Source organism: Cherax quadricarinatus, chromosome 41, assembly GCF_038502225.1.
Source record: "Cherax quadricarinatus isolate ZL_2023a chromosome 41, ASM3850222v1, whole genome shotgun sequence".
NCBI lineage: Eukaryota > Metazoa > Arthropoda > Malacostraca > Decapoda > Parastacidae > Cherax > Cherax quadricarinatus.
The window spans coordinates 11,362,107-11,382,593 of NC_091332.1; the positions used below are offsets into that span (position 1 = coordinate 11,362,107).

A 20,487-nucleotide genomic window follows, 5' to 3' on the forward strand; every position below is an offset into this window, starting at 1 on the left:
GCAAAACTTATTTTCATCCTAACCTATATGATTTTATATTTCTGGAATTTCTGTAGTATATTCTTGCATAAAAACAGAAGAAATAAATTTTAAAGATTTTTCCCTTCCAATGTCACTGACAGTAAACTGACTTGAGAAACTTTTAAAGTGGGTCTATCTTGTTCCTAATCTTACTTCTATATACAGTGGACCCTCGCCTAATGATATTAATCCATTCCTGAGAGCTCAACGTTAGGCGAAATTATCATTAGCCGAATTAATTTTCCCCACAAGAAATAATGGAAATCAAATTAATCCGTTCCTGACACCCCAAAGTATGAAAAAAAAAAATTTTTACCACATGAAATATTAATTTTAATACACACAAACTGAAGAAGACATGTACAATTACATGACACTTACCTTTATTGAAGATCTGGTGATGATTGATGGGATGGGAGGAGGGGAGTGTGTGGATGGTGTTAATGTTTAGAAGGGAAATCCCCTTCCATTAGGACTTGAGGTGTCAAGTCCTTTTCCGGGGTTACTTCCCTTCTTCTTTTAATGCCACTAGGACCAGCTTGAAAGTCACTGGACCTCTGTTGCACAACAAATCTGTCCATAGAGCTCTGTACCTCCCGTTCCTTTAAGATTTGTCTAAAATGGGCCATAACATTGTCATTGTAATAGTCACCAGCATGGCTTGCAATAGCTGTGTTAGGGTGATTTTCATCCATAAAGGTTTGCACTTCAACCCACTTTGCACACATTTCCTTAATCTTTGAAGTAGGCACAATGGATTCCACAACTGGCATAGGCATCTCAGGGTTAGCCCCAAACCCTTCAAAACCTTTCTTAATTTCCATACTAATTCTCACTCTTTTTATCACAGGGTTGGCATTAGAAGCTTTCTTGGGGCCCATGGTTACTTATTTTGCAGGTGCAATCACTAAAAACGCTGTGATAATATGAAATGTTCTGATTGTATGTTTGGATGCGACCACAGTGGCTGGCTTGTAAACACTGGCACCCATGGGACAAATGAGGCGTGCTCAGGCCACACGTGGACGCGTCTCGAATGGAACAAATCGCATTGGGCTATTTTTTTAACGCTAGCCGAGGCAAAATTTTTGCGTTAAAATGTATTGCTAGGCGGATTTAACGTTACGAGATGCGTTCGTTAGGCGAGGGTCCACTGTACCTATAAAGTGTATTTCTCCAACTGCCTCCATTACATTTCTCAAACCCATCTACAACTAACTGGTAACTGCTGTGGCAAAATTCTCATAAGTTCAGTGAATTTAGTGGTGTGAAGTGAACCTGCCTACGTCAAGAGTCTCTCGGCTGGCACCATCACCCTTACCACCAGCTTTAATGGCCATCAGCCTTGTCTTCCACTGCCCTAATTTTTTTTATGAACTATATTACAGTGCTTGGATACATTTTATTAATTTTAATTTAAAAATAAATTGTATCAAATGTAGTATAATTTAAGTATTCATCCATTACTCCTTTCTCAGCTTCAACTCTCTCAGATACTCCTGACAAAAACCCATTTATTTCTTCCCAATGAAATTCCTATCCCTTTCACCTTTGTTTCACTTAGAGTTAAGACATCCAGTTTCTTTTCATTCATAACATTCACTATCATCTCTTTCTTATGTGGTGTCCTGTAGCTTGATTGCTAGCTCATTCATCTCAGACACTGAGGTTTGGGGTTCAAATCTCCTCCGGTACAGCTAGAAAACTTTAGGGATGTGTTTCCATAAGACACCTGTTCAACCATCAGTTCAAAATAGTTACCTGGGTGTTAGTCGACTGGTCTGGGTCGCATCCTGGGACAAAACTGACCTAACCTGCCCGAAATGCTCAGCATAACAAGCGGCTCTCTATATATATAGTAGTACAGTGATACCTTGACTTACGAGTTCTGTGACTTAACTCATACTCAACTTGCTCGTATATCAAATCAATTTTCCTCACTGAAATTAACTGTAATACCATTCATCCATTCCAGCGGAATTCCTGGCTCTCGGGAGACAGGAGAAAATATTTCAATACAACACTAATATCAACTCTACGGCTTATTTATCTATCACAATTGATCTAATATGACATAATAAACAATATACACCTACCATCCGACTTACGACCTGCTCGACTTACGACCACTCGGCTTACAACCATGTTTTTTATGCCAAATTTCTAGGAAATAAACAACAATTTGTGTTGTACACAGTGTTTATCCTAAACCTTACAGTATAAAATACAGTACTAACAACATAAAAAGTAAAGTAAAACATGAAATACCAAAATAAAACAATAAAATAAAGTCATTACAAAAATGTTTTGTTGATATTCAGTAGTAAAGTTCAACTTATGACCATTTCGACTTACGTCTGGTTTCTCGGAACCGAACTCAGTCGTAAGTCGGATGGTAGGTGTATATAACATGGAAACATAATATATACTGTAGAATGAATAAAATAAGTCATTATGTGACGAGAGGTGGGGGCCACTCCCGAGGTAACAATAATTATCACTCTGTGACCTAACTCGTAACTCAACAAGCTTGTATATCAAATCAATTTTCCTCACTGAAATTAAATGAAATGCCAGTAATCCATTCCAGTGGAATTCCTGGCTCTTGGGAGGTAGGAGAAAATATTTCAACATAATGCTAATATCAACTATACGGCTTATTTATCTATCACAACTGATCTAATAAACAATATATATAACATGGAAACATGATATATACTCTAGAATGAATAAAATAAGTCATTATGTGACGAGTGGTGGCAGCCACTGCCAAGGTAAAAATAATTATCACTCTGACCATATCTTCCCATGCTTACCCTGAGTGTTTGTGAGGCTAACTGCACTAGATCACTAGTTTCATAAGGAAAAAACTGAAACAATGTGTATATATAAATAAGAAATATTGTATAAAAACATAATAAAACATAATAGAGAATGTGAAGAAATAAACTGGTTTTATAAAATGTATGTATTTACCTTGGAGAACAGATGCTGGCAGAGATGGAGGGTGGAAAAGACAGACAGAGGAGATTGAAGGAGTTCATTTCATTTCGTGCTTTTTCTATCGCTTAATCGCTTAACTTACTTGCTACAGCTTAGAAATTATTGTAATGCCTTTAGCTGGCATTATAGCCTTCATTGACTTCTCCTGCTCTAGAATGGTACATATCGTAGAAGTACTACGCTGGTACTGCCTCGCCAACTCCACTATCCACACACCTTGCTCGTGTTTTTCTACGATTTCATGCTTTAATTCAATGGACATCATCCTCTTCCTCTTCTCAGCACTGTCCCTTTGCACTTACTTTCTTAGGACCCATGGTCAGAAAAAATAAATTTGGCAAAATAACTGCATAAAAAGCACAAAATGCAAACACAACACAAGAGATACTCCTATGATGAGGTAAACACGTGCACTGCTGAGCGGATGTTGTGGCGTTCGCTGCGCCAACTAGTGGCAACATATCCGAAGCTTGCTCATAACTCGGATTTTGGCTTGTATCTCAGAGCAAAAAATCGACCGAGCGACAGCTCATAACTTTAAAAACTCATACATTGGGGCACTTGTAAGTCAAGGTACCACTGTATGTCATTGATGTCAGCTAAGCCTGTATACCATATACATGTACTGTACTTGTAGTAAATGAAGATGTTATTATATTATTATTATCTGGTTTACATCCATGCACATTAAAACATCCCAACTTTAAAGAGTTTTTCTTCTTATAGTTAGCAATTTATACACAAGAAGAAGTTGCTAGCCCCTTGTTTCCAGAATTTTAGTTACCTTTTACAACACACATGGTTTACACATGGTTTACACATGGCTTTAAGTGAAACAAAGCTGAAGGGGGTGGGAGAGTTTCAATGGAGAGGAATAAATGGGATTAGGTCAGGGGTTTCAAATAGAGTTAGAGCTAAAGAAGGAGTAGCAATAATGTTAAAGGATAAGCTATGGCAGGAAAAGAGGGACTACAAATGCATAAATTCAAGGATTATGTGGAGTAAAATAAAGATTGGATGTGAAAAGTGGGTTATAGTAAGCGTGTATGCACCTGGAGAAGAAAGAAGTGTAGAGGAGAGAGAGAGATTCTGGGAAATGTTGAGTGAATGCGTGGGGAGTTTTGAATCAAGTGTGAGAGTAATGGTGGTTGGGGATTTCAATGCTAAAGTGGGTAAAAATGTTATGGAGGAAGTAGTAGGTAAATTTGGGGTGCCAGGGGTAAATGTAAATGGGGAGCCTTTAATTGAGCTATGTGTAGAAAGAAATTTGGTAATAAGTAATACATATTTTATGAAAAAGAGGATAAATAAATATACAAGGTATGATGTAGCACGTAATGAAAGTAGTTTGTTAGATTATGTATTGGTGGATAAAAGGTTGATGGGTAGGCTCCAGGATGTACATGTTTATAGAGGGGCAACTGATATGTCAGATCATTATTTAGTTGTAGCTACAGTTAGAGTAAGAGGTAGATGGGAAAAGAGGAAGGTGGCAACAACAAGAGGGAGGTGAAAGTGTATAAACTAAGGGAGGAGGAAGTTCAGGCGAGATATAAGCGACTATTGGCAGAAAGGTGGGCTAGTGCAAAGATGAGTAGTGGGGGGGTTGAAGAGGGTTGGAATAGTTTTAAAAATACAGTATTAGAATGTGGGGCAGAAGTTTGTGGTTATAGGAGGGTGGGGGCAGGAGGAAAGAGGAGTGATTGGTGGAATGATGAAGTAAAGGGTGTGATAAAAGAGAAAAAGGTAGCTTACGAGAGGTTTTTACAAAGCAGAAGTGTTATAAGAAGAGCAGAGTATATGGAGAGTAAAAGAAAGGTGAAGAGAGTGGTGAGAGAGTGCAAAAGGAGAGCAGATGAAAGAGTGGGAGAGGCACTGTCAAGAAATTTTAATGAAAATAAGAAAAATTTTTGGAGTGAGTTAAACAAGTTAAGAAAGCCTAGGGAAAGTATGGATTTGTCCATTAAAAACAGAGTAGGGGAGTTAGTAGATGGGGAGAGGGAGGTATTAGGTAGATGGCGAGAATATTTTGAGGAACTTTTAAATGTTGAGGAAGAAAGGGAGGCGGTAATTTCATGCACTGGCCAGGGAGGTATACCATCTTTTAGGAGTGAAGAAGAGCGAAATGTAAGTGTGGTGGAGGTACGTGAGGCATTACGTAGAATGAAAGGGGGTAAAGCAGCTGGAACTGATGGGATCATGACAGAAATGTTAAAAGCAGGGGGGGATATAGTGTTGGAGTGGTTGGTACTTTTGTTTAATAAATGTATGAAAGAGGGGAAGGTACCTAGGGATTGGCGGAGAGCATGTATAGTCCCTTTATATAAAGGGAAAGGGGACAAAAGAGATTGTAAAAATTATAGAGGAATAAGTTTACTGAGTATACCAGGAAAAGTATACGGTAGAGTTATAATTGAAAGAATTAGAGGTAAGACAGAATGTAGAATTGCGGATGAGCAAGGAGGCTTCAGAGTAGGTAGGGGATGTGTAGATCAAGTGTTTACATTGAAGCATATATGTGAACAGTATTTAGATAAAGGTATGGAAGTTTTTATTGCATTTATGGATTTAGAAAAGGCATATGATAGAGTGGATAGAGGAGCAATGTGGCAGATGTTGCAAGTTTATGGAATAGGTGGTAAGTTATTAAATGCTGTAAAGAGCTTTTATGAGGATAGTGAGGCTCAGGTTAGGGTGTGCAGAAGAGAGGGAGAATACTTCCCGGTAAAAGTAGGTCTTAGACAGGGATGTGTAATGTCACCATGGTTGTTTAATATATTTATAGATGGGGTTGTAAAAGAAGTAAATGCTAGGGTGTTCGGGAGAGGGGTGGGATTAAATTATGGGGAATCAAATTCAAAATGGGAATTGACACAGTTACTTTTTGCAGATGATACTGTGCTTATGGGAGATTCTAAAGAAAAATTGCAAAGGTTAGTGGATGAGTTTGAGAATGTGTGTAAAGGTAGAAAGTTGAAAGTGAACATAGAAAAGAGTAAGGTGATGAGGGTATCAAATGATTTATATAAAGAAAAATTGGATATCAAATTGGGGAGGAGGAGTATGGAAGAAGTGAATGTTTTCAGATACTTGGGAGTTGACGTGTCGGCGGATGGATTTATGAAGGATGAGGTTAATCATAGAATTGATGAGGGAAAAAAGGCGAGTGGCACGTTGAGGTATATGTGGAGTCAAAAAACGTTATCTATGGAGGCAAAGAAGGGAATGTATGAAAGTATAGTAGTACCAACACTCTTATATGGGTGTGAAGCTTTTTTTTCCATCAAACTGGCCATGTCCCACCAAGGCAGGGCCACCCAAAAAGAAAAATGAAAGTTTTTCATTTTAAATTTAGTAATGTATACAGGAGAAGGGGTTACTAGCCCCTTGCTCCCAGCATTCTAGTCGCCTCCTATGACACGCATGGCTTACAGAGGAAGAATTCTGTTCTACTTTCCCAAGCAGATATAAACAAGAACTAGTAAGAAAATAGAAGAAAGCCCAAAGGGATGTGTATATATATGCTCGTACATGCATGTGTAGTGTTATGTAAGTGTAAGTAGAAGTAGCAAGGCATACCTGAAACCTTGCATGTTTATGAGACAGAAAAGACACACCAGCAATCCTACCATCATGTAAAACAATTACAGGTTTCCGTTTTACACTCACTTGGTAGGACGGTAGTACCTCCCTGGGCAGTCGCTGTCTAACACCTACTACCTAGGAAATAAAATCTTTGTTCTTTAAAGTGTACAGAGACCACCCACTCCCACTGAAGACGAGCCAAAAGTACACAAGCACCCACTCTGATCACAAGCCTGGCCCAGGGCTGGGCTCGAAGTTAAAAAAAAAAAGCTCAGGACTCATTAATGGATCAAGGGTATAAGAGTAAATTTTTTTTACTGCATATAAGCAAATCCACCCTAGGTAGTAGGTTGGTAGACAGCAACTGCCCAGGGAGGCACTACTGTCCTGCCAAGTGAGTGTTAAATGGAAGCCTTTAATTGTTTTACATGATGGCAGGACTGTTGGTGTCTTTTTTCTGTCTCATAAACATGCAGGATTTCAGGAACATCTTGCTACTTTTACTTACACTTAGGTCACACTACACATACATAGACAAGCATATATATATATATATATATATATATATATATATATATATATATATATACACACACACACACACACACATATGTCCCTCTGGGTTTTCTTCTACAGTGGACCCCCGCATACTGCACGCATCACATACTGTACAATCCGCATACCGCTCGCTTTTTTCACAAAAATTTTGCCTCGCATACCACCCAAAAACCCGCTCACCGCCCTTCGTCCGAGACGCGTCCAATGTGCGGCCTGAGCCACGCTCACAAGTTCCGCCGGTGGCATTGTTTACCAGCCAGCCTCCGCGGTAACATCCAAGCATACAATCGGAACATTTCGTATCATTACAGTGTTTTTGGTGATTTTTTCTGGAAAATAAGTGACCATGGGCCCCAAGAAAGCTTCTAGTGCCAATCCTACAGCAATAAGGGTGAGAATTACTATAGAGATGAAAAAAAAGATCATTGATAAGTATGAAAGTGGAGTGCGTGTCTCCGAGCTGGCCAGGTTGTATAATACACCCCAATCAACCATCGCTACTATTGGTGGTACAGCTGCTGCTGTACCACCGTCAGCTGCTGCTGCACTGTCAGCTGCTGCTGCACTGTCAGCTGCTGCTGCACTGTCAGCTGCTGCTGCTGCTGCTGTAGCACCGTTGTTGGTGTGGCTTATTGAGAATACCAAGAAACAATTAACCCAGCATCGTCTGCTGCTGCTGTAGCATCGTCTGCTGCTGCTGTAGCATCGTCTGCTGCTGCTGTAGCATCGTCTGCTGCTGCTGTAGCATCGTCTGCTGCTGCTGTAGCATCGTCTGTTGCTGCTGTAGCATCGTCTGTTGCTGCTGTACCACCGTCAGCTGCTGCTGCTGCTGTAGCATCGTCTGCTGCTGCTGTAGCATCGTCTGTTGCTGCTGTAGCATCGTCTGTTGCTGCTGTACCACCGTCAGCTGCTGCTGCTGCTGCTGTAGCACCGTTGTTGGTGTGGCTTATTGAGAATACCAAGAAACAATTAACCCCAGAGGATTTGCCACCCAGGATAACCCAAAAAAGTCAGTGTCATCGAAGACTGTCTAACTTATTTCCATTGGGGTCCTTAATCTTGTCTCCCAGGATGCAACCCACACCAGTCGACTAACACCCAGGTGAACAGGGAAAAATGCCTGGAACTAGTGCTCATATTGGTGAATTTAAAGCCAGCAAAGGTTGGTTTGAGAGATTTAAGAATCGTAGTGGCATACACAGTGTGATAAGGCCTGTTCTGGAAGAAAATGCCAAACAGGACCTACAGTACTCAGGAGGAAAAGGCACTCCCAGGACACAGTGTCTCATCAGTCATTGCTGCATCTTCAATAAAGGTGTCATTTATTCTTCATTTAGTAGAGTAGTACATGCACAATATATATTGTGCATGTACTACTCTACTATTGTGCATGTATCCTTCTCTTTGTGTGTAGGAAAACGTATATTTCATGTGGTAAAAAATTTTTTTTCATACTTTTGGGTGTCTTGCACAGATTAATTTGATTTCCATTATTTCTTATGGGGAAAATTCATTCGCATACCGAACATTTCGCATAACAATCAGCCCTCTTGCACGGATTAAGGTCGCTATGCGGGGGTCCACTGTATTTCCTTACTAGTTCTTCTTCTTCTTGTTTATTTCCTCTTATCTCCATGGGGAAGTAGAATAGAATTCTTTTTCCTTAATCCATGCATGTTGTTAGAGGCGACTAAAATGCTGGGAGAAAGGGGCTAGTAATCAAAGCTCCTGTATATATTACTATTTTTAAAAGGAGAAACATTCGTTTTTCCTTTTAGGCCACCCTGCCTCGGTGGGATATGGCTGGTTTGTTGAAAGAAGAAGTAAAATACTTTCTAATACCTTATAATCACAAACTCAAATAACCTCAAGGAATTACACTAATTTTTCACAAACGTTTTAGAGCATACAGACACGCGAAAATCAAATCCTACCTACATAAGATGATTTATTTAACCCCTTGACTGCTGCAACCCCAAATCCTGAGGTGTCTCCTGGTGTCGCAAAATTTCCAAAAAAAATAAATCTTATGAAATGATAGAGAATCTTTTCCCGATTGTAATGACACCAAAAGAACGAAATTTGATGGAAAACTGATGGAATTACGCTCTCACAAAGTTAGCGACCTCGGCAATATTTACTAATCGGCGATTTCACCCACTTTGAGCCCTATTTTCGGCTAATTCCATTGTTCCAGTCGACCAAACTCATAGCTATTTCTTTAGGACTCCATTTTTTCTATCGACTGAGTACAAGAAACTGCCCATTTACCGATTTCAACTACCCAATAACGTGGTCAGAAATTTGCAATTTGGCCAATTTCACGAAAATTAAAAAATATGACAATTTCAAAATAGGGTCCAGAATGAACAATGCAGACATTCCTGGCTTTAAAATAACATTTTCTTTGTTCATCAGTCACATCTCCAGGCCCCTCTGATATTACTCTTGCTTTCTATTTTGAATTTTTATTCAAACAAAAAATAGAAGATTTACTGTTATGCAGACTACTGCAATATTGTAATAATGGCATAAATAATGTCAACCCATTCATGACAACATATCAGAATGGCTAGTTGGACATTTATTGGAAAATGACATTTGTTTACTTTTGGACATCGGCAAAATTCAAACATATTCCCTACTTTGAGCTCCATTTCAAGGTTCTTTTCGTAGTAAAACCAATCAAAATCACCTCTATTTCTATAATATGTTTTCCATTCTATCAAATGAGACCAAAGAGACAAGAATACAATCATAAATACTATACGAAAATAGACCACAAATTCGGCATTTTAATTAAAAAAAAAACGGTCGGAGGTTTTTTTTCTTATTACGTACTGCGTGCTGCAGGATTTTTTTTATACGTTGCACACTGACCAAACATACCCATTCTCTCACATGTGGGCCCTACCAGTTTTCTCCTGCTTGATTTGAAGCTGCTAGAATTTACGAGTATATATACATCAAAAACGGTGGCTCCTAAGACGTATATTACGACCAAAACAGTCAAAGAGTTAAGTCTTCCCCCTCCACATATTTAGTATCCTTCCCATCCAAATCTGATATCCTGACAGCTCAAGAATACACATCAACAAATTCAAGTTTCAGCAAAAATACTTATGGAAATGACTCACAAAATAATAATGACAATTGCAAACAAACCACACCACGGGCAGGGCTTGAACCCATGATGAGAGAGTCGTAAAACTCCAGACTGAAGCCAGCTGGCCCAGTGGCTAACACGTCGGTCTGGAGTTTTACGACTCTCTAACCGTGGGTTAAAGTCCTGCCTATGGTATGGTTTCTTATGGAAATCCAACCCATAATCAGTATCATAAACAATACCAATGGAAACACATTAGCATCCATACCTGCAAACAAAGATAGCAGAAGCAGCAGTCACCCACTGTGGAGATTGAACTGGATATACATTTAGTCTTGTTTATATTTCAATCTTACATATTTCTTACCATTAAAACTGTATCTCTCTTCACATCACAGCTCTCACAATATTGTATTAGTGTTGAGTGCATTATATATAAAGACTATTATACAATAAGTCTGTTATCTATAAAATATACACAAAAGCCAAGTTTTGCAGTAAAATATTCTTAAGCCTAATACTCTATACACAGGATGTAGCTCCTACCATATGTACAGATGACTTTGCTGGCCTCTCGGAAAAGTAGGATACCATTAGGCGATGAGACATCAAACTGGAGCCTTTGAGATCTATTTTGTACCAACTCAGCAAAGAGTTTGAGTACCGGGGTGGTAACCTGAGGGTCATGACTCCAAATTTCAACACCTCTTACCAGAACACCAGTGTACGTTGGGTATCTGTTAGAAATTGTCAAGGAGATTTCAAAATTTAATATTTTGGATACATTTCCTAGCTAATGACTGTAATGATAATTTCCCTATTTTAGCCAATAAATAAGAAATAACACAACTTGGACCCTTTGTCAGTAGAATTAGTAGAATCAGTATAAAGTGATGGAGAATGATGACCATAAAATTTAGTAGCACCACCATAAACATAACTTAATTTCACCTTCACTTTTCTAAATGCCAATTTCAACCTGTCCTAATCATATTTGGTAATGTGTGAAAGTAATATATTATACAAAATTAATTATGAGCACAAATCTTTTAAAGGATACATCCAATCAAACAGCATCATGTAGGATGTCTTTGTGTTAAATGCATATGCTAAGCCACGTAAATCCCTTGCAAGGCCTATTAATCCTTTCTTCGCTTCTTCTGCCTGGAACATTGGAGTTTCTGCTTGTGCCAGCAGTCTACCTACACTGTCAAAAGCACCTGAAGAGAAAACATTGTTAATACTGAACAGGAAAATAGAAAAATGTATATTTATGTTTTAATGATGCAAGAAACAAGGTCAACTGCCTATTATACATAAAGTTAATCCAACATTTCTATTTGAAAAATGGAATGAAAACTTCTAGAAGCAGAAACAATTTGCTAAAATAATATTGAAGTAATATATTGCTTTATCTACACCATGCTAAAAACAACCATGGTAAAATTAACATATACCTACATACAGAAACTTCAGTTATAAATGGCATTTTTAAATTAAGACAATAGGATACAGTAGTTAGACAGAGTGTAGATAAATGGTTTTTGGGATTTGAACTGTTGGAGTGTGAGCAAGGAAACATTTTGTTTATGGATTCAGGTAAATCCATATTGAAGCTCTTTTTAGGCCAATTCCATTGCTCAAACCAACCCAATTTCACTAGTATGCCTTACATCTACTAAATGTAAGAACTATGAGAACTACCCTATAATATACACAGAATCATTAGTTTGGCCAGTCTTACACAAAATTCAACAAATACCAGTTTAAAAACAATCTAAAATAAGCACTGTAGGTATTCCAGCCACCAAAGCAACCTCTCCCCTGTTCATTAATCCAATCCCTAGGCCTCTCCTATGAAACAACTGCCCACCATTTTGAATCCATCACAAAAAATTTAAGTTTTACCCTCTTTCTTGACTAATATAACAAAGAATGATTGGTCATGATTTAGACAGTCCCAATAATTGAAGACCTAGTAAAAACTCTTAAAACAGACTTGGACAAAAAGTAACAAGGCCTCTACCCATCCACAGAAAAATCACCAAAAATTTTATATCTCATATGCTACTTTGTGGCATAGTTAAAGCCACTTCCAGTTTGAAACTGACCAAAATCATCTTTCCATTTCCCTATGCCTTCCATTATATCAACTGATACCAGGAAGCAGCAAATAAAACCATGAAAACCACCCTAAAAGATGCCTCACAGCCCCTGTTTTAAACCAAACTCCAAGTTACAGGCTAGCTGTTTTCATCAGGCACTGTGTAGCAGGATTTTTTTTTTTTTTTTTTTTTTTGTAATGTGCACACCCACTGCACAAACCCATTTTCTCATATTTACACCAAAATTTACCTCTCACAGCATTGTGAGGCACTATAATTAAGAAGTAGCTCTATGCAAATGCTACTGACCTCAATAACAATGTACGTGAAAGACAGTGAATGGGTTAAAATAACCAGTAACAGCTTAAAATCCCACAGGCACCCTGATAATTATCAAACTCACCAAGTAAGCAAAAAGCCCGAAGTCATGGGCAACAGCTAAAAATTTGCTCCTTGGCTACATACCACAAACTATACAGTAAGGGGTAAGAGCACCTGCCAACAAGTAGCTATTGGAAAAAATTAATGTAACCGAAACTAACTGTAGTAAGGTAGACAGAATTCATTTGGGGAGAATGCCCTGTGGACATCAGGACAATCCTATAGATAGCTGTCGCAGTGAAAGAGTGAAATTGATGAGGCTGTTCTTCCACGCATTTTTAATTAATTTTTGCACTTTTAGTACATGGTTACACTTTTGAACCTGAGAGAATTGACGTATGCTTGTAACAAGTAATATATGAAATGCTCTAGTGCAAAACCAAATATCTAGATGCTACAGCAGCAGGAAAACATGGCAATCATACATGAGCCTGGAGCAGGACAAGACCGTGTACAGTTTCAGAGCATCATCCAGTATGAAAGTACCTTTACAATATCCAGTGCTCACATGCATGTGTCACGCTTCTTTGGAAGGATGCTCCATGTCAGAGTCTGACCAAAGACCATCCCAACAATGTCACCTGATACTCATATGAAGCAGCACACATGAAACTAGGCACCTTCACCCAAGTCTGGGTAAAATGGAGAGGGAATGTACCAAGACCTATGCACATCAACCACTTTGAGGTCTGTGCTGTAGTACAATGGTTTTGAGCTATGGGTATATGCCAAAGAACTACATGATGATCTCAGCTCACTCAAGATAAGCAGTGAGAGGTAAATCTGGTCCTAGATATGAGAGAATGGATCTATGCAGTGTGCACCACATAAAAAAAAATCCTGTCCCATGCAGTGCATAAAGAGGAGGAATAAAAACAATGAATTTGGTTTAACCATTTCACTGGCTGTACTGTAGTACAGTGGACCCCCAGATTACGTAATTAATCCACTCCAGAGAGAGCGACTTATCCCGAACCTGACTTATTCCGAATTAATTTTCCCCATAAGAAATAATGAAAATCCAATTAAAAAAATGTTTTCTATATGAAATATACATTTACCTACACAGAAAACAATGATACATGAAGAATAAAAGAATAACAATACCACACTTACCTTTATTGAAGACATGGTGATGTAAGGAAGATGGGAACAGGGGAGAGGATGGAGGAGTTTACAATTCTATGGAAGGGAAATCCCCTTCCACAAAGACTTCAGGTAGCAAGTCCTTATCCTGGGTTACTTCCCTTCTTTGTTATTTAATGCCACTAGGACCAGCTTGAGTCACTGGACCCCTGTTGCTCATAAAAGTGTTCCAGAGAGGTTTGTTTCTGGCGTAAGTTAGGAATTGTGTTGGGAGACAGGACAAGATAGTCCTTCAAGATGACACTAATATCGGCTCTATGGCTGATTTATCTAGCCCAATCATCTAATATGACATAATAGACAATATTAATGACATAGAAACATGATATATACTCTAGAATGAATAAAATATGGCATTAAGAATGTTACGAGGTGTATTATGTTGTTTGTTGTTGGGTGTATAAGGGCCACTGAAAGATAAGCCTTACATAGTGGTGGTGAAGGTGGCAGCAGAGGTGGCGGTGTTAGTCATGTTAGTCAGTAGCCCTATATACCTCCAACAACAATGGAGGAGTCAGTTTCATGCTGTCCTTTTTCTATCGATTAACTGCTTAACTTATCTGCTACACTGTTAATGCTACACTTTATCACTGGCTGGCGCTATAGCCTTTATCAACTCCTGCTGCTTTAGTATCATACATATTGCAGAATCACTGAAAAATGCACATTCTCCCCTCTCTCTCAGCCCTTTACCAAATGACTGGCTGACGCTAGAAGCTTTCTTTGGGCCCATGGTGACTTATTGAGCAGTTACAAGCACTAAAAAGAATGGAATATTACAAAATGTATCGTATGAATGCATGGAATCATCCTCACTGGCACACTGGCTGTACATTGAGTGTCAGGGTCGCTCAGGCCGCATGGACATGTTCCAGACAAATGACTTATACCGAGTTCAGTAACATTCACCGAGCCAATATTTTGACGAAAAAAACATTACTTATTCCAAATATTGCTTATTCTGATGATGACTTAATCCGGGGGTCCACTGTACTACGGCTTTGAGGTCACTATCTGTGCTGTAGTACTATGCCATAAGCTCAGCTCATGTGCCTAGACATGAGAGACTGGGTCTATGTGTAAGTGTGCATCACATAAAAAGAATCCCTGCAGCACTAAGTGCATAATGAGAAAAAAACGACTGTGTTGTTGGTTTAAAACAGCGACTTTGCGGTGTATTTTCATATCTTTTTATGGCTGTATTCTAAGTTTCTTGGTCTCATTTGATAGAATATAAGATACATTACAGAAATAAGAGATGATTTTGATTGGTCTCAGGACTGAAAATAGCTTGAAATTGAGCTCATAGTGGAAATGTTTGATATTTGCCAATATTCAAGAGTAAATAAATTGTGTCACTCGTCCAATACACGTCCAACTGGGGGTCTAATATGTGTTCACGAATGCATTGATATTATTTATAGATATTACAGTACTGTATAACAGAAAGTCTATTTTTTGTGTGAACAAAAAATCAAAATGGAATTTGTGTGTAAAGCCTGGGAACATAACTAATGAACAGAGAAAAATGTTATTTTAGTGCCAGGAATGCCTGTATTGTTTACTCTGGATCCTATTTTGAAATTGGAATAATTTGAAATTTGTGTAAAATTGGCCAAATTACCAATTTCTGATCACTTTACTGAGTAGTTGAAATAGTTGACTGGGCAATTTCTTGTGCTCAATTGATAAAATGTAAGATACATTAGTGAAAGAGCTAGAATTTGGTTGAATAGGACTCAAAGTAGGGCGACACAGCGAAATTTGCAAAAGCCTAATTTCATCAATTTTTCATCAAATTTTGTACCTTTTGTTTTATTACCTTCAGAAAAAGATTATCTACCATTTCATATGAGAAAATAACAAAAAAAAATTTTTTTTAAATTCTTGGACAGTGTGGACAAGTTTCAGATCAAAGGGCCTGGACAGTGAAACTGTTAAAATAGTCACTTTGCAGTGTATTTTCCAATTGTTTGTATGGCTGTATTCTCAGTTTCTTGGTATCATTTGACAGAATGTATGATATTACAGAAATAGAGATGATTTTGACTGGTTTCAGGACAAAGTAGCTTGAAATTGAGCTCAAAATAACAAAAATGTTCAATTTTGCTGATATTCCAGAGGATACAAATCATGTCACTCGCTCAATACGCATCCAACTGGTCGGTCTAATATTTATTCACAAATGCGCTGATGCTATTTATACAATTACAATAATGCAGTAGTCTGCATACCAGTAAATCTTCTATTTTTCTGTGTGAATAAAAATAAAAAATTCAAAGCAAGTGTAATATGAGAGGCCTGGGGCTGTAACTAATGAACAGAGGAAAGGTTGTTTTGGTGCAAGGAATGTCTACACTGTTTATTCTGAATCCTATTTTTAAATTGGCAATTTTTTAATTGTGTGAAATTGACCAAATTACCGATTTCTGATCTCTTTACTTTGGATTTCTGATCATTTTACCGGGTAGTTGAAATGGGTAAATGGGCAGTTCCTTGTACTCAATTGACAGATTGACAGAATGGAAGGAATACTACTGAAATAGCTACAAGTTTGTCAATTGGAGCAATGGAATTGGTGTAAAATAGGACTCAAAGTGAGCAAAATTGCCGGTGTAAATACAGGAACAACATTAATTTTCAGGAACCTTTGGTTCCAAAGCTTTTCTGGATTACTGATTTTTCTGGACTAGGGGTGGTCACTTTGGTCAACAAACAGTTGATTTACCGAGACCATAATCTTCAGATCTTACACATTGAAGCACCACGGTCTAGTTTAACTCTCTCTTGAATCGATACGGACTGGTGTTTATGTTTGACACCACCAGTCTCCCTCTCATCTCCCTTAGAAGCCATAACCGGGGTTAATTTAATCAAAATAGGTTAAGAAACTCGCAGAATTGGGGTGTCCCCCACCAGCAGGTGCAGTGTAAACAATTCAAGCGAGCAAGGCTACATTCAACGCCATCTGTGGGCCACTCAGTAAACTAGTCTGGTGGCTGCAGGAATTTCAAGTTCCTGCTCATAAATTTGTACAGATTATAAGAGGTTCCGGACCATTAGTGTCTGAAAAGTCGGTGTTGTACCTGTATCGCCAAGACCACTAATTTTGTGAGAACATAATTCCATAATTTTTCTATCAAATTTCTATCATTTCATAAGAATTTCTTTTAAATTCCTGGACCTCCAGAGCAATTCTCAATCAGGGGTCTGGACCCTGAAAGGGTTAAGGTGTTGATATAAATGTTACAAGGCTGAGACTTAATCTTCAAAAGCCATCAACATTGTAAACAGAAATGATAACTATCATGTGGAACACTTCTACCATGCTACGCAAACCAAGAGCTGAGATAACTTCCCCAGAGCTGACTGAGCAAGGCTTGGTAAAAATCAACTACCAAAATGCTTGCATCACTCAGCTAATAATGGGTGAGGGCAAACCAAAAATATTGCCAGGAATCAGATCTGGCTACCACTTCTGTATCAGCAGATAACCTCTAGTAATACCTCTACCATTAGAATGATTTAACCCCCTACGAGTGGTGAGACAGCAACCACAATCCTGCATTAGAAGGGACATGGCATCAGACCCAGACAGAAATCCTGTTCTCACTCTTCAGAAAATTTAGCAAAAAGAGAAATACTCAATATTTAGTCCACAGGGAGTTGCTGAGTTCTTAAGTTAGGCTATTGTCCAGGAAAAGCAATAATACCCTCCTAGGAAAAAACCTGTCCCCAGAGGGAAAAGCAGTTCATATCTCCACTTCTGCATTAAGATGACCCATTGTTGGGGCATTTGGTATTAGTAGAGGGTTCAACAATCATATTTTTTTCCTTTATTATAAATGAAAATGTCATTGATAATTCACATCCCTGCACATTCACCAAATAATTATGACTGAATATTTCACAAAAGTTAAATACAAACTGATGTATATAATGAACACCAGGATACTAATACCGTACCATGAGAGGGTAAAGATAAATACGGTGAAGAATAAGCTTATGAAATACACCATGCCAGTGGTCAATACAATGTTTATGCTACTCGACATGCTGGTACAATTATTCAACAATCACTACAATGTTTACACATTATTCAAAAAATTTAACAATATTATAAGGCAGCATACCAATTTGAACTTTATATCTATATTTTTTTTTTTTTTTTTTTTCAACAAGTCGGCCGTCTCCCACCGAGGCAGGGTGACCCAAAAAAGAAAGAAAATCCCCAAAAAGAAAATACTTTCATCATCATTCAACACTTTCACCACACTCGCACATTATCACTGTTTTTGCAGAGGTGCTCAGAATACAACAGTCTAGAAGCATACACATATAAAGATACACAACATATCCCTCCAAACTGCCAATATCCCAAACCCCTCCTTTAAAGTGCAGGCATTGTACTTCCCATTTCCAGGACTCAAGTCCGACTATATGAAAATAACCGGTTTCCCTGAATCCCTTCACTAAATATTACCCTGCTCACACTCCAACAGATCGTCAGGTCCCAAGTACCATTCGTCTCCATTCACTCCTATCTAACACGCTCACGCACGCTTGCTGGAAGTCCAAGCCCCTTACCCACAAAACCTCCTTTACCCCCTCTCTCCAACCCTTTCGAGGACGACCCCTACCCCGCCTTCCTTCCCCTATAGATTTATATGCTTTCCATGTCATTCTACTTTGATCCATTCTCTCTAAATGACCAAACCACCTCAACAACCCCTCTTCTGCCCTCTGACTAATACTTTTATTAACTCCACACCTTCTCCTAATTTCCACACTCCGAATTTTCTGCATAATATTTACACCACACATTGCCCTTAAACAGGACATCTCCACTGCCTCCAACCGTCTCCTCGCTGCTGCATTTACCACCCAAGCTTCACACCCATATAAGAGTGTTGGTACTACTATACTTTCATACATTCCCTTCTTTGCCTCCATAGATAACGTTTTTTGACTCCACATATACCTCAACGCACCACTCACCTTTTTTCCCTCATCAATTCTATGATTAACCTCATCCTTCATAAATCCATCCGCCGACACGTCAACTCCCAAGTATCTGAAAACATTCACTTCTTCCATACTCCTCCTCCCCAATTTGATATCCAATTTTTCTTTATCTAAATCATTTGACACCCTCATCACCTTACTCTTTTCTATGTTCACTTTCAACTTTCTACCTTTACACACATTCCCAAACTCATCCACTAACCTTTGCAATTTTTCTTTAGAATCTCCCATAAGCACAGTATCATCAGCAAAAAGTAACTGTGTCAATTCCCATTTTGAATTTGATTCCCCATAATTTAATCCCACCCCTCTCCCAAACACCCTAGCATTTACTTCCTTAACAACCCCATCTATAAATATATTAAACAACCATGGTGACATTACACATCCCTGTCTAAGACCTACTTTTACCGGGAAATAGTCTCCCTCTCTTCTACACACCCTAACCTGAGCCTCACTATCTTCATAAAAACTCTTTACAGCATTTAATAACTTACCACCTATTCCATATACTTGCAACATCTGCCACATTGCTCCTCTATCCACTCTATCATATGCCTTTTCTAAATCCATAAATGCAATAAAAACTATATACCCTTCCTAAAAATAATTAGGTCTTAAATTCCAACAAACAGTACCTATAACATCCCAGAGTAATTTGGAGATGAAACAAAATATGCATTTTATAAATGTTAATAAGAATTATTTCAAAATAACTCACAAGAGTGAGTTTGCAGTAATAACTTACTAGTAATAGGAATCATAAACTGAGTAAACTTCTCCTCATCCTCCCCCAGTTCCACCATTAGCAACCTTCCCAAAGATGTGTAAAACAAAGTTCGACTTCTCATCTCCTGCACTGAGACACCAACTCCCAGGAAAGGGAAATGTTCACTCTGAAAATTCAATTAAGACAATGTGTAAAAAATGGGAAATGCATGATTACAATATTATTGCAATAAGTTTATAAAAATTAGGATAAATTTTAAAGCAAATAATTCAAACAAACAAGAAAAAAAACCACTCAGGAATATAGAGGATAGGCCTACACTCCAAAGATGAAAAAATGCAACACATTTTAAATAATTTATATATAACACTGGTTCTAATAAAGCTTACCCTAACTGACAAGAAAAAACAAACTTATTCAATCAACATGAAACAATGCCATCTAGGTAATAAACTGACTATTTGATAACATTAAAAGAATGTACAGTACAGTACAGTATTTACTTAAAATGCATAGTTAATTTGTTATGATGATGATGATAAATGCAATGATGGTTGGTCAAACCACTGCTCCACCACTGCCAAACTGCACCCTGTTAGTCAAAATGCTCTAGATATTGTCTCAAGATACAATGAAATGATTATTATCTCTTTATGCTGGATGAAGTGCTTGCACTTACATTTTGAGGGCCAGACTGTTTTAGCACCCTGAATTCTCTCTGAAAAGGCAGAAAATAATTATGCTTGCTTTGGAATGCAGTACAATGGTTTGAATGTTCAATATAATGTGCAGCCTGGCTTAATGAGGCAATGATTCTAAATATTGCT

General features: G+C 38.2%; 1 protein-coding gene across 4 annotated transcripts in view; it reads right to left on the reverse strand.

Annotated features, from left to right (window-relative positions):
• Ranbp16 (Ran-binding protein 16) overlaps positions 1-20,487 on the reverse strand; it is a 170,089-nt gene that overhangs the window by 68,712 nt on the left and 80,890 nt on the right. For 3 of the 4 annotated variants that reach the window (XM_070093002.1, XM_070093000.1, XM_070093001.1), the window contains exons 13-16: positions 20,340-20,378; positions 19,679-19,826; positions 11,334-11,493; positions 10,820-11,010 (exon numbers count right to left, since the gene is read on the reverse strand). In XM_070093002.1, coding sequence (XP_069949103.1) covers positions 10,820-11,010; positions 11,334-11,493; positions 19,679-19,826; positions 20,340-20,378 — 538 coding nt within the window. The remainder of the gene's footprint in view (positions 1-10,819; positions 11,011-11,333; positions 11,494-19,678; positions 19,827-20,339; positions 20,379-20,487) is intronic. The other variant, XM_070093003.1, reaches the window with a different exon arrangement.